General features: G+C 36.9%; 1 protein-coding gene across 1 annotated transcript in view; it reads left to right on the top strand.

Moving 5' to 3' along the window:
- Nucleotides 1-12,399, top strand: part of LOC107135423 (membrane-spanning 4-domains subfamily A member 4A-like) — an 18,319-nt gene extending 5,920 nt beyond the window's left edge. The window contains exons 3-7 of the mRNA XM_015477296.2: nucleotides 50-178; nucleotides 4,060-4,116; nucleotides 7,456-7,614; nucleotides 10,114-10,215; nucleotides 12,094-12,399. Of these exons, the coding sequence (XP_015332782.1) occupies nucleotides 50-178; nucleotides 4,060-4,116; nucleotides 7,456-7,614; nucleotides 10,114-10,215; nucleotides 12,094-12,156 (510 nt within the window). The 3' untranslated portion in view covers nucleotides 12,157-12,399. The remainder of the gene's footprint in view (nucleotides 1-49; nucleotides 179-4,059; nucleotides 4,117-7,455; nucleotides 7,615-10,113; nucleotides 10,216-12,093) is intronic.
- Nucleotides 12,400-12,991: the final 592 nt, after the last annotated feature.

Genomic DNA, 12,991 nt, shown 5'->3' with positions numbered 1-12,991 from the left:
TTTTTTTTTTTTTTTTTTTTTTTTTTTTTTTTTTTTTAATAATTTCTAGGTTGTGCAGATTCTGATTGCCCTGATAAACCTCAGCTTGGGAATAATAATGATGAGTGTAATAGTGCCATTTTATGAACCGCACCCCATTTCATTTAACACAGCATACCCAGTTTGGGGGTCAGTGATGGTGAGTACTTTCTGATATAATTAGAGATAATGTCAATGTTAATATTGTTAATATCCCAAGTTCTGGAATCCTCTCTTGACTCTATCCTGTATCTCTTTATTTATTTATTTTTTTTTTTGGTGGGGGAATGCTGGGGATTTAATACAGAGGTGCTTTACCACTGAGCTACATCCCCTACCCTTTTGACTGATTGATTGAAACAGGGTCTCACTAAGTTACTTAGGGCCTCACTAAATTGCTGAGGCTGGACTTGAACTTGTGGTCCTCCTATCTCAGCTTCCTGAGACACTAAAATTATAGGTGTGCACCATCCAGACCAGCTATTTCTTAATTTTTTTAAAGTTCTGGGGATTGAACCTAGAGCTTTGTGCATGCTAGGCAAGTGCTGTATTAGAAAACTACATTCCCTGACTTGCATTTTTTAAGTTTGAGAAAGATATCTAAATTTTTTTAGCTCAGTTTTCTCATATTTAAAATGATAATAATAATATGCAACTCAGGAAGTTGACAGATTAAATGTTCTATAAACATGAATTAAAATATATGATAGCAGAAAGAAGCAAAATACCAAACTAGAATAAGGACCGTAGTGGCTAATCATTTCCAGGGTTAGTAAGGACTTCATCAAGGATTGTTGGCAGAATGTATCAAACTTTAAATTACTTGTTCTCAAATGAAAGAATAATGGACTTGCCATTATTTGCTTGAACTAATCAAGATTCACCTCTAAGGCTGGGAAGGGTTCACATTTCCTTGAAATTCATGAGAAACTGAGCAAAATGAGGGGCTCCTCCTTTTGCAAGGAAGAAGAGACTCTTGCCTGATATATAGGCCATGTAGTGTGTCTCACCCATCAACTATCAAATCTTAGGAAATTGTTCCCTTAGAAAATAGAACAGCTGTTACATGAACTTTTATTTTTCTATGTTTAGTAATACCTACAAGTAAAACGGAATGAAACTAGAACTTTAAAATGTTTAAAAATCTTTCCCCCCAGATAAAACACAACAGAGTGATTCCTAAGAATTGAAGGTGAAAATTAAGTATAAAATATCAAGTTTCATCTACTGAGGAGGAAAAAAAATGAAATTTATAAACTGGATCAATGTTAGAATAAGGGAGACCATTTGAATGTTGTGGGGTTTCCACTGACCTGTAAATCTGAGCCTGAGAGAGTTCAAAGTTTTATTATATACCTGGTTTCTGTCCTCCCTCTTCAGTTTCCTGCAGTGTTGCAAAATTGGAAGAATTTTAAGAGCTGATCTACTTCTGGGATGTTGCACAACACTAAAGGTCAAATACTACTATTGCCAAGCCAAACTTTTATTAAAATCTTACCATGATCTCGGCACTCTACTTAATATTTTATATGTGTAATTCCACTTCAAACCATCACTACAAACTTTGGAGGGAGCATTGTCAGTAAGCTCTTGTATGGATAAAGAAACTGGAACCTGGAGAGGTTATGTAACTTGCCCAAGATTATGCCACTATTTGGTACAGGAATTGGGCTTCAGTAGCGTCAATGTAATCCCATAATTGCACACATCTAACCCGTCGAGTGTTCTGACTCCTTTTTCCTTTCCTTACCAAGCCCGTTTTGGTAACGAATCTATGTAGTTTAGGCTGCCTATGCGTGGGGCAGGTTCAGGAGCTGCGTTGGTCCACTGAGGTATCACTAGAGTATTGTAGGTGTGCCCACCAGATGAGCTTTTGCTTAACTGGTCGATTGTCTCTTGCTGCCACCTTCCATTACTTTTTCGATTTTATTTTCAGGCTCCACCTATACAACACCTCCTTTTCCCTTACACTGTACAAGTACCAACACCAAGAAACAATTATAAATATTTATTATTTTGACCTCTTTAGTTACCCATCCACCTACATGTCCTGGAGTAGAATTCCATAAGCATAAAAGTATCTCCTCATCGGTTTATCCAAGTGCTCTTTTGCATTCTTTTGGAATACTGTAGTTTTACTCATATGCATTTTCACATTTTCTGTTAAGATTTTCCCCATGAGATACCTTTGAACACAGAGTGCACATGTATATACAGTTCATCCCTCAATAGCCGTAGTGGGAGGGATCCAGGACTCCTATAGCTGTCAAAAGGAGAATCTGGGACTGCTCAAGTGTCTTAAGTCATCCCTCAGCCCTGCTTATCTGTGGATATAGGCCTGTGGATCTGGAGGGCCAACTGTGTATATTTTTGCTATGGTAAATGATATACTTTTATACAATCCTATCTTCAAAAACACCAACACAAATATTGATTATGTGTGTGTGTGAGTGTGTGTGTGTGTATGATGCTTTCCCTGTGCCATACTAAATGTTCTTATCCTTTATAGTACCTCTTAATTGTGAATCTTGGATATTTGCCGTTCCACGGATATTCATAAATAATACTAATTTAGCTGTTTGTTCCAAATATTTTTCTTATTTTTAATTATTTTAGTTAATGTATCCAGAGTGATATTGCATAATACTCCATATTCTCATCTTGATTTTGACTTTAATGTGATGGTACTAGTCTTTCCCTATTAAACGTGAAAAAACTTTTAGGCCTCCAAAAATGTTCTATCGTGTTATGGAAGATAAAATTATTTATATTTTACAATTATTTATACTTATTATATACATTTTACAAATAATTATTTGTAAAATGTAAATAATTATATTTGTTAACAACAATGTTATTTATATATAACAGTATTTATAATTTGATCTTTATTAACAGCAATGGTGAATCTTATTGTCTTATCAATATGGCAAATACAAAGAGCAATTACAAAGTTAATTTTCTTCTTAAATTCATTAATGCCATAAATTATGATAATATTTCAATGTTAAAAATGCATTTGAAAAAAATCACACATATTCATGTTTTATTTCATGTAATAAAACAGCTGATTCTTTGTGCTACTTTTTGGCCCAAGGGTGATTAAGTTTACATGAATTATTCTGTCTTGGTATTAGAAGTTTGTTGAGGAGGTTAATCAAACTATTTCACTAAGCCCATCAATTTTGGTATTAATATGAAATTTTAATACATCTAAAATTGAACTTGAAAAGTATATACAGACACAAACCACTGAATAGTTGAAGTAAAAGACTTTGAGTTGACCTTGGCCATTTCAGCTAAATGGAAGATAATTTCCCAACTGATGGAACCAAATGAACTAATATATTCTAGTCATCATTTAATAAGAAATTTGAATTTTTCTTTGCTAAATTAATTTACTCTTATTAATTTATTTCTTTGCTATTCATTTACAACTTTTAAAAGATATTTCAAATTAGAATAATTTTCTATTTCTTTTTGTTTTTAATATCTTGTTCAATTTTGGTACCATATTAGGGTTACATCATATCTGGAATTTGGAATCTATTTTTCAATGCCTTCAAGCAATTTTTATGTGGGGGGTTGCAGAGTACTAGAAATTGAACCCAGGGGCACTTAACCACTGAGCCACATTCCCAGCCCTTTCTTATTTTTTGTTTAGAGACAGGGTCTTGCTAAGTTGCGTAGGGCCTCGCTTCATTGCTGAGGCTGACCTTGAACTTGCAAGAGCCACTGGGATTACAGGGATGTGCCACCATGCCCAGCTTCGAGCGATTTTGATATCATTGCACTTAGATATTTTTTGAAAACTTTGGTAAATCCCTGTAAGAATACACCTGGTAGAATTCCTCTGTTGTTTATGGGGAAAAAACAGTTATTTGTAAACTTGTTTCTTCTATAATGATTGATCTGCTTAACATGTCTAATTTATGGATAATGTTTAGTAATTTATGATTTTATATATTTGTTTAAATTTTTCTCCCCCCCCCTTCTTCTTCATCACCTCCTTCTTTTTCCTCTTCCTCTTCTTCTTCCTAGTTTATTATTTCAGGATCTTTTTCAATTGCAGCTGCAACCAGAACTACCAAAGGTCTGGTGAGTAATAGTTCCTCTTTTTTTTCCTGTTCAAAGAGGATGAAGTGATGATCCTCTTTGTCACATGTCAATGGCAGAAAACAGATTTTTGGGTGTAACTTTATTTTATTTTTAAACATGATTTTTAATTAAAATGTATACATTCAAGATACTCTTATTGTGTGTGTGCGTGTGTTTGGGTACACACACACACACACACACACACAAATAACTGATTGCCACCACAAACAGGCTAATTAATATATTATTCTCCTCCTATAGTTACCTTTTTTTTCTGAATGTGATGAGAAAACTTAAGATCTACTCTTTTGTCCAATTTTAAGTATTCATTACTATTGATTATAAACACCACCCTGTGTATTATCTCTCTTAGAACATCATCATTCTTTGTGACTAAAATCTTATGCCCTTTGATCATCATCTACCATGTTTCCTCGCCCCTTTGCCCCTAGTAACCACCATTCTACTCTCTGTGTCTATGAATGCAATGTTTTTGTGTTCCACATTCAAGTGTTTGAATCATTGGACCCTGGTTTATTCCTGTCATTCTAAATGGCAGGATATCCTACACCTAAAAGTCTGAATAATACTCCATCGTACCTATACATACATGTTGCGATAGGTGTCCGACAGGTGTGTAGATATTTAGAGATGAGTATCACACTCTCTTTTTCCTTCATCCACCAACTGACACTTCAGTGGTTTCCGTGGCTTGGCTATTCTTAATGACACTGAGATGAGCACAGAAGGGCAGCTTTCTATGAAATCCTGTTTCCATTTCCTTTGAGTATATGTCCAGAGAAGTGATTTCTGGGTCATATGATGGTTCTATTTTTAGTTTTTTTAGGAACTTCCTAGTATTTTCCATTATGGCTGTATCCATACATTCAGTGAAGAAGGATTTATTTTCTCTATATCCTCATGGTTACGTACTATCTTTTGTCTTTTTAATGATCACCATCCCCAAAGGTAGGAGAGGATACATGATTGTGGTTTTGATTTGAATTTTACTCATAATTAGTGATATTAAGCACCTTGTCTTGTATTTGTTGGTCATTTGTGCATCTTCTTTGGAAACAGGTCTATTTTAAATTAACATTTTTATTTGTCTTTGGCATTGATTTGTAGGAATTCCTTATATATTTTGAAAATATATATATCTTGTCAGTTATACAGTTTGCACATAGTATTTACATTAGAGACCCAAACAGGGCAATTAGGTAAGAAATAGCAAAAAAAGATGAACAGAAAGGAAAGAGATGAAACTATAGTTATTTATGGGTGACCTTATTATGGTCATAGTTTATCTAAATGAACCTATAGAAAAATAATGAGGATTTAAACTCAATGGCACTATTCCCCATGTATATGGCCGAAATACAAAAGTCAAATGTATGTGTGTGTATAACACATGTGCATGCATACACACACACACATACACACTCAAACACATGCTAATGAACAGCTGAATTTTTTAATGTTAAAATTATAATAACAAAATATAACCAAGCAATCATATTCAATATGTGTAAAAAGACGTTTATAATGTCTATGTAGGAGCTATGTAAAACAAATGAAGGGATAAACTATGAAGAGGTAAAGGAAACTCAATGTTGCAATGATGTCCTTTTTTCCAAATTAATTTCTGGATCCAAAAATGACCACCATTAAGTGTAGGTAACTTGTTTTATGGCAACTAGTTAGTCGAGTCTATTTTATATAAAAATCCAAAGGGAGACATATATTCTTGTATAGAATTAAGGCCTGAAACCATAAAACTCCTTAAAAAATAGGGACAAAACCCCTGGAAATTGGTTTAACTATGATTTTATGGCTGTAAAACCAGAAGCATGGGCATAAAGGCAAAAATAAACAAGTGGAATAACATCAAACTAAAAAGTTCCTGCTTAGTAAAGGGAACAATAACTAAAGTGAATAGGCAGCCGACGGATTCAGAGATATTTGCAAATCAGACTTTGTCTAAAAACTTCAGGAGAAATAATGAGTTGGAGTTGTCTTTCAAAAGCTATAGTCAAATAATTGGCTGATAATGGAATTACTGACATAAGACCAACTAGTTTGGCAAGGTGAGGGTTTTTCATGAAGATACAGAGGAGTCCTGAGAAGGAATGTCAAGTGGGTTCAAATCTTGAAGCTTGAGACCCAGCCCCTGACAACATTAGTACCAAATATTGATGTGGCCAAAGACTTATTGACTTATTGATGAGTATATTTCAACTACATCCAGAAAGTGTTTTGAGTTTGCAAAAAAATTCAGAATAAGATTATTATATAAAAATCATTTAACACATAATGTTCATGCCAATATGTCTTTCTCAAAGCAAAAGAAGAAGAAGAAGAAGAAGAAGAAGAAGAAGAAGAAGAAGAAGAAGAAGAAGAAGAAGAAGAAGAAGAAGAAAAAGAAAGAAAGAAAGAAAGAAAGAAAGAAAGAAAGAAGAAGAAGAAGAAGAAGAAGAAGAAGAAGAAGAAGAAGAAGAAGAAGAAGAAGAAGAAGAAGAAGAAAAAGAAAGAAAGAAAGAAAGAAAGAAAGAAAGAAAGAAAGAAAGAAAGAAAGAAAGAAAGAAAGAAAGAAAGAAAGAAAGAAGCCCAGATCTCAACAAATGTTTTCCTTGGCTAACGGCCATATTTGAATTATTATTGCTCAACAGATAAATAAACTCTAGAGCATGATCAGAGATATTTGCAAATTATGACCTGTCCAAACCTGACCTTGGTCTATCTCCCTCATGTTTACTGACTTAACTATTGAAATGTGTCAGGTGCTGTAACCCAGTCAATCTTTCACACTTTCCTAAGCAATTTTAGTTCTTATAAGAAGTCTCTGTTCTTCCACTGTAAGAAGAGAATATGGAAAAAGGAATACATAGTACAGTGAGAGAATATACAAAAGGCATAGAGGCATGACACACTGACAGAATTTAGAAAATGAGTGGTCAGGTTCCTGTGGCAGGCACCTGGATGCAAGACAGGGCTTTCTAGCTAAAATATAAAGGTCTTTGAAATCCCTATTAATTCTGTTCAGAGTTTATGTGCACATGGGAGTCATTGGAAATTTTATCTGGAAATAACTGGATGATATTTGTGTTTTGACAAGAGAATAAACTTTAAACTACTTCTTTATACTACTATAAAGAAAAAACAACAACATTGAAATCATGGCTACTATATATATGCACAGATACAATCTCTACTATAATGACTACTGACATGATCAAGATAGGATGATTCTGGGAAAGAGGCGGAGGGCTCGAAGTGATTGATGGAGATACAGCTAATGACATTATTGGGTAGCTTAACTGAGTTTTATTCCTTTTGCAGGTCCAAGCCAGTCTAGGATTGAACATAGCCAGCTCTGTGCTGGCTGCATCGGGCATCATGCTCAGTATATCCAGCTTGAGCATCTTGTCATTTGAATACCATCAGTGTATCCATGATATGATGGTAGAGGACTGTTCCCTGATCATGTCCATTTTAACTGTGAGTACTTCCTTTTTTCTTGGGACACTATGGTTCAAGCCTGTTGGGGAGGTAGGAGGCTACTGGCTCCAAAAAAAGGAGCAATAAACTTTTTTCACTTTGTGAAGTTTCTTTCCCTTCCTTAGCTTCTAGAGACCACCAAGGTCCCTTGCCGTGTCATTCCCTCTTTTAATTTGTTCTTTTTAGTTATAGATGACAGTAGAGTATATTTTGAGATATTTATACAAACATGAAATATTTCTTATTCTAATTAGGACTCCCAGTCTTGTGTATGCATAGGATGTGAAGATTCACTGTGGTATATCCATATATGTACATAGGAAAGTTATGTTAGATTCATTCCACTTTCTTTCCTATTTCTACCCTCCATTCCTTCCCTCCCCTTTGTTTAATCCACTGAACTATTGTACTTCCCTTGTTGTGTGATAGCATCTGCATATCAGAGAGAACATTTGACCTTTGGTTTTGGGAGATTGGCTTATTTCACTTAGAACGATAGTCTCCAGTTCCATTCATTTACTAGCAAATGCCATAATTTCATTTTTCTTTATGAATGAGTAATGGTCCATTGTGTATATGTACCACATTGTCTTTATCCATTCATCTGTTGAAGGGCACCTAGGTTGGTTCCGTACCTTAGCTATTGTGAATAAACATAGATGTGGCTACATCATTAGAGTATTCTGATTTTAACACCTTTAGGTATATGCTAAGGAGTGGAATAACTGAGTCAGATGGTGGTTCTATTCCAAGCTTTCTGAAGAATCTCCATACTGCTTTCCAGAATGGTTGCTCCAATTTGCAGTCCCACAGGGTACCTTTCCCCCCACATCCTTGCCAACATTCATTGTTATTGTATTAGTAATTGCCGTTCTGACTAGAATAAAATGAAATATCAATGTAGTTTTAATTTGCATATCTCTAATTGCTAGAGATGTTGAACATTTAAAAAATATATTTGCTGATGATTTGTATTTCCTTTTCAGTTTCTTTGTTCATTTATTGATTGAGTTATTTTTTTTTTTTGAGTTCTTTATATATCCTAGAGAGTAATGCAGTATCTTAGGTGCAGCTGGCAAGATTTTCTCCTATTCTGCAGGCTCTCTCTTCACGCTCTTGATTATTTCCTTCATTGTGAAGAAGATTTTTAGTTTCAGACCATCCCATTTATTGATTCTTGATTTTACTTCTTGAGCTTTAGGAGTCTTGTTGAGGAAGTCTGTTCCTAAGCCAACATGGTGGAGCGTTGGGCCTACTTTTTCTTCTAGTAGGAGAAGGGTTTCTGGTCTAATGTTTAAGTCTTTGATTCATTTGGGGTTAAGTTTTGTGCAGACTGAGAGATAGGGGTTCAGTTTCATTCTACTACATATGGATTTTCAGTTTTCCCAGTACCATTTGTTGAAGAGGACATCTTTTCTCCAATGTATGTATGTGGCATCTTTGTCTAGTATGAGATAACTATGTTCATGTGGGTTTGTCTCATAGTCTTCTCTTCTGTCCCATTGGTCTTCGTGTCTGTTTTTGTGCCGATACCATGTTGTTTTTGTTATTATAGCTCTGTAGTATAATTTAAGGTCTGATATTATTATGCCTCCTGCTTAACTTTTCTCACTAATGATTGCTTTGGCTGTTATGAGCCTCTTATTTTTCCAAATGATTTTCATGACTGCTTTTCCTATTTTTATGAAGAATGTCCTTGGAATTTAACTAGGAACTGCATTCAATCTGTAAAGTGCTCTTGGAAGTCTGGCCATTTTGACAATGTTAATCTGCCTATCCAAGAACATGGGAGATCTTTCCACCTTCTAAGGTCTTCTTCAATTTCTTTCTTTAGTGTTCTGTAGTTTTCATTGTAGAGGTCTTTCACCTCTTTTGTTAGATTGCTTCTATCTTCCAGTGGTGCCATATTTTAAAGTGACTTTGGCTTTTGTGTCTTCTGCCTCCTGCTTCCACTTAGCAGGATGCTGTGATTCATTTGGGTTTACTTGAACAGTGCAGGATAATTCTCCCATTTCAGCTAATGAACAACTTTTCCTCCATCTGAAAGCTTAATTCCCTTTGCCATTTAATCTAACACATCCACAAGTTCTAAGAATGAGGATGTGGACTGTTTGGGTGAATTTTCATTCTTCTTAGAATATTTAAGATGTGAGATTTGATTACTGCATTAACTATATGGAGTTACTTGTGTTTGAAAAATCTTTACAATTCCCTGCCACCACCTTTTTCAAAGCTCTTTCATATTCTGTGTCCACAATAGCATTGAGATGTAGAGAACGGGGGGGGTAGAGGGGGGGATGATTATTTCATCAGCCAAAAAAAGTGAGAGAATAGGTGACATACAGTGTTCCAAGAATTGGCCAATAGTTGTTCATAATTAGGAGCCAGAATTCTATACTCCTGGCCCATACTTTTTCTCTTTTGGCATTCTATTAATTTTAAATGTAAGAACATATTGTCTGGATTCCTCATGTTTCTTTGGTATGAATTTATTTTTAGGGTGTAGATGCTGTGATGTTCATTTTTAGTGTGCTGGAATTCTGCATTGCTGTGTTCGTCGCTGCCTTTGGATGCAAAGTGACCTGCTGCAACCCTGGTGGGGTGAGTATATTGGCCTTCATTGAAGACATCTCTACCAGTTTTCTATTGCTGTGTGGTCGACTTCATAGACCTGGAGGCTTAGGACAGCACAGGCTGATTATCTCAGTTTCAAGGCTCAAGAGTCTAAACACAGATTAGCTGCATTCACAGAGCTGGGTTGAGCCCATGATCTCATATGAAGTTTCTAGCCCTCTTCCATGCTCATGTGGCATATTCCATTCTTGAACTCACAAGACATACTTCTCTGAGGACAGTGGGACAGCATATGTCTCAAGTTCTTTCAGTCTTTTTTATTTGTGTGTGGTGCTGGGGATTGAACCCAGGGCCTTGTGCATGCGAGGCAAGCACTCTACCAAGTGAGCTATATCCCAGCCCTCTTTCAGTCTTTTGTAAAGGGCTCACATGATTAGGTCAGGTTCATCCAGAATAATGATATACTCAAAGCCAAACTGATCAGTAAACTACTCACAGGAGTGATATCCCATCATACTGACGTCATATTACGAGAATATGAGTCACTGAGTGTGATCTTAGAATTCCGCCTGTCACAGTGGCTGAAGAAAGGCTAGGTTTCCCCATCCTTACCTTCTTAAAAGGCATCTTTTAAAATCCAAGGAAGAGAAACACTTCACAATGACGAGGTTCCCAGAGAATGCAGGACTTCACTCCGTTATTCTACTACAAAACCTCCCCTGGCCTAATGAAGAAAAATGAGGCATCCGACTTCTTCATCAGTTGGTGCACACCTGGCCATTGTGTTACCTGAGGCCTGCAGCAGACCCGCCAGGTTGCTAAGTAGAAAGAAAATCATCCAAAGAGAGGAAAGTGGGAAATGGACAGAGAAGAAACCAAGAAAGAAATTATAGGAATAACAGGGCAGGAGGAGCCTCCACACATTGAGGGTTCCAGAGAAGTGGCTAGTAAAACCTCAACAGCTGCTCATTAGCTTCATTACCCAAAGGCCCTGGGGCAGCAAAACTCACAGACAAATATAGAACAACAGTTTAATGAGACTGCTCTTGTGGTTCTCATTTCTGTTCTTTGTGCCTCTTTGCCTTCTTTTGAGGCTCCCAGGCCACACCACAACAAACTCCCCCACAAAAGAGACAGGAGCTAAATCACCTGAAGTCTCATAGTGGGTTTTGCATTATTAAGGCCCTAGAAGTGTGAGTTTCTCAGAAATTAATGATTTTGTAATTTAATTGAATGAGGCTTCTCACTGAGAGAAGCACTTGGGCATAGAGGCAGATTTTAGGAATCTTAAAATCTCAACATGTAAGTGTGATCCCTTCTGCTCTGGAGTCGTTGGAGAGCCAGTAGCTGCTGCTCCCTCTTCTCTTCTGAGTGAATCCAGAAGAGCAGTGGCTTCAGGGCATTCAATGTTTAGTCTCCATGTCTTCCTGCTTCTGCTACTGTCCCCCCAAAACTTCGGGTCCTGATGAGTTTGTGGAAGAATATTCCTTAGTTTCCTGATAATTCCTGCCACCCTGGCCAGTGTGGGTTTGGTGGGGCTTTATTGTGGCAGCAGATCCTGATTTGGATGTGCACTGTCATCAACACGAGTAACCTGGTTTGGAGGAGCAGCCCTGCATTTCCCATAGCACCTTGGTGAGGGGTGACTCCTCAGGGACGATCATCCACGCATAAGATGGATCCACTCTAAGACTCAGCCCCAGCCACCACATCTCAGGCCTAGAGCATCCCTGGGTGAGGCTCCTGGATCTAGCCTGGTCTGAGGAACGCCTGAAAGTCCACCAGGCTGCTCTGGTTGGAATTCAGAGAAGGTGGCGTGGATGCTGCTGATGACATAAGTGGGTGGGGAAGGAAGGCCTGAGGTGGTTTGATCTCTCACCTGTGGCATTCTCATGTATTTCACAGGTCGTGTTGATTCTGCCACCAAACCCTCCTGTGACAGAAACAGCATCTGGTGCACCCTTTTAAGGAAGTTTGATGTCACATCAAGAGAAAAATGTTCCAGAAAAATCTATTCTGAATTTTAAGCAAGAACCCCATTTGGGAAAGTGCCAGAATCCAACTCTAGTCTGTCTCTCTATCTCTGTCTTTCTGTCTATAAAAGCTCAGGATCATGTTCCCATTTCCCCTCAGGAACTCAACGATGCATTCCAATGGAATTTTAGCAGAATATTGGAAGCTGAGTAAATAAATCATGCCTTTGGTGGTCAACAGGACTCGAGTGTCATTCATCCATCTTCAGGGCAGTACAATGGCAAAGAAGTCTTACCTGTGAGGGGCTGGAGGATATTACTGAAGTGGGCACCATGAGTCCTTGATGCAGACCACATATCCCTGCTTCCCTGTCCAGTGCTGTTCCTCCCATTTGCTTGATTGTTTTCATTTTTTTGTTTGTTAAACCCACCTTAAGGGACACAACTCTTTTTTTTTCTTCTGGAAGTTGAGCTACATGGATATCTCCCTTCTTTGCCTTCTGCTTCTTCACCTATGCCACATAAAAGACCATGGTATACAGGACAGTCAGTCCTTGTATGGGCAAAAGCCATTGATAGACATACACTTGGGTGAGATTCAACCTTTACATTCTCACTCTCTCTCCCCCACCTCAACAGGTTTATATCTTAATCAAGTTTACATCCAGTTCTCTATCTCTATCATAGACACTTTATAAATATGTATTGATTCAAAGGATGAATTGATATATATATATATATATATATATATATATATATATATATGTATAGATATACATATGTGTGTGTGTGTATCTATTGTCCACTTTCTCCAGCTTTGTATGTGGACA

The sequence above is a fragment of the Marmota marmota genome, unplaced genomic scaffold (assembly GCF_001458135.2).
Source record: "Marmota marmota marmota unplaced genomic scaffold, marMar, whole genome shotgun sequence".
Taxonomy (NCBI): domain Eukaryota; kingdom Metazoa; phylum Chordata; class Mammalia; order Rodentia; family Sciuridae; genus Marmota; species Marmota marmota.
This window is presented reverse-complemented; position numbering and strand designations above follow the sequence as displayed.